This window comes from Frankliniella occidentalis, unplaced genomic scaffold (genome assembly GCF_000697945.3).
Source record: "Frankliniella occidentalis isolate FOCC.00 unplaced genomic scaffold, Focc_3.1 Scaffold217, whole genome shotgun sequence".
Lineage (NCBI taxonomy): Eukaryota > Metazoa > Arthropoda > Insecta > Thysanoptera > Thripidae > Frankliniella > Frankliniella occidentalis.
Window position 1 is genome coordinate 385,218 of NW_026267343.1, and position 1,769 is coordinate 386,986.

At 58.4% G+C, this 1,769-nt stretch overlaps 1 protein-coding gene across 1 annotated transcript; it reads right to left on the reverse strand.

The window, feature by feature from the left end:
• Window positions 1-308: 308 nt before the first annotated feature.
• LOC113216379 (uncharacterized) lies at window positions 309-1,460 on the reverse strand. Its single transcript, XM_026436126.2, has 3 exons — window positions 1,377-1,460; window positions 1,198-1,291; window positions 309-842 (listed from the first exon to the last, which is right to left on the reverse strand). The coding sequence occupies exons 1-3, from the start codon at window positions 1,425-1,427 to the stop codon at window positions 559-561; spliced, it is 429 nt and encodes a 142-aa protein (XP_026291911.1). The 5' UTR covers window positions 1,428-1,460; the 3' UTR covers window positions 309-558.
• Window positions 1,461-1,769: the final 309 nt, after the last annotated feature.

Genomic DNA, 1,769 nt, shown 5'->3' on the forward strand with positions numbered 1-1,769 from the left:
CATGCCCGATTTGGAAGTTAGAGCTGTGGTGGAACAGGGGGCGTCGTAAGGATTGCCAACGGGACTTTCCTGGACTCCGAGGGCTGATCTGCCCCTGAGGATACAGGTAAAGCACGGCAAGAGTCTGCGCATCAGACTCGCAGTGACGTGTGTGTGTGTGTGTGTGTACAGTGCGAGCGAGGGGTAGGCCGACCCGCATGGCATGGCCGCTCGTCGGGATGGCCTACCCGCGCCAAAGCGGATCCAGAAATTAGGGGGGGGGGAAGCGAAGGCGGCTTCGCATCGCTTCAATTCGGGGTGGTACCGTCTCATCCACTTTCAAAGCGTTTATTCTCGACAGCCTGGTTTGGATGCAAGCGAGGTCAGTGTGTGAGAGAGAAAACCCGACCCGGTAGCCAACACATTCGCAAGGCCTTAATGAGGTAAGCTGAAGTGGTAAGCTGAACAGGTAATCAGAGCGAATGGAGATCTGCGCTCGCACGGAGAGCTCGCCCTTCTGCACGTGGGTGCAGGTGGTGAAAGGAAATTAATTACATGTTCACTGCTATTTTCGGTGTATCATGACTGGTCGCGCCTGCGTCCACTGGTCCCGGTGGTGCGACGCGGCGGTGGGGCACCAGCTCCGCGACCAGGAGAAGCAGCGGCACTGGCGCCGCGCACAGCGCCGCCGGCACCTCCCGCTGCACGCAGCAGGGCGACGCGCGGAACACGCACGGTGGACGCAGAGGCTCTGGTTACCGGTGCATGGGAGGGTCCGGGTCCGAAGGCACCAGAGGCACCACTGCTAGCTGCAGTGCGCCCAGGCGGTGGCTTCAAGGGGTCCTCGGGGTGGGTAGGCGGCTCTGTAAATCGCACAGGGAGACGGTCAAGGCCATATATGCCCGCACTTCCAGTTCGTCCATGGCAATGCATAGCGCGGGGAAAATCAGGAATAAGAGGGCGGGCAAGGTCAGGTGACCTTACAGTCCCCCCCCCCTTCCTGTCGCGCCAATCATCTGTGATTAGCGAGCGAAGCAGTGCATGCATGGTGCGAGGAAGCGGTGGTGCAGCAAGAGAGAGGAAATGGGTGACACGTAAGAAGACAACCAGCCTCAAAACAGACCCCACACCACCCGAGGGTGCAGCAAGGCATATGAGTCAACAAGACGGGAAAGCAAAAGAAGTGTAACTAGAAAGCGTGTTTGTGGTGTTACCTACTGTCGGTTCCCTGCATGTAATGGACTATACAGTCAAGGAGCACCAGGCGCTGCACTATACTCCTCTTCTCCATTTGCAGCTGACCGCGCCATTCCTTCGAAAGAGGGGTCCGAAGGTAGGGGGCCAGGAGCCAAATGGTAGAGACAAGCCACCAACAACGTAGATGGCATAGGGTTTACCTCAATGCGCTTCAAGCACTGCTCGGGCGTGTAGTATGGCTCCCACTGCATTGTGTGCGTGTGCAGGCAGCTCTGGAAGGATACGGCCCCGCGGCTGCTGCAACCATCGCAACCGCCAACAAAGGAACCGCCGATAGCTGAGGAGCCCAACGAGGCGCCATCCCCACTCGAAAGACACGACCAGAACCGGCGTGCACACTGATGTATGAGATGGCTGACTCACGCGGCGCACTCTCGTAGTTATACTGTACCGCATGCACGCGTGCGGGCGGGTTGCCTACTCACACGGAGCCACAAGTAGCTGTGCGTGTGTGCGAGAGAGAGATAAAGAGAGAGAGAGAGAGTTAGAGAGAGAGAGAGAGAGAGAGAGAGAGAGAGAGAGAGAGAGGGGGG

Excerpts from the sequence above, each read along its gene's own strand:
- LOC113216379 (XM_026436126.2), bottom strand. The coding sequence starts at position 1,427 with ATGCAGTGGGAGCCATACTACACGCCCGAGCAGTGCTTGAAGCGCATT. Across the intron at positions 1,292-1,376 it reads AGTGCTTGAAGCGCATTGAG|GAATGGCGCGGTCAGCTGCA; the intron begins GTAAACCCTATG and ends CCTCTTTCGAAG. Across the intron at positions 843-1,197 it reads TTACATGCAGGGAACCGACA|AGCCGCCTACCCACCCCGAG; the intron begins GTAGGTAACACC and ends TGCGATTTACAG.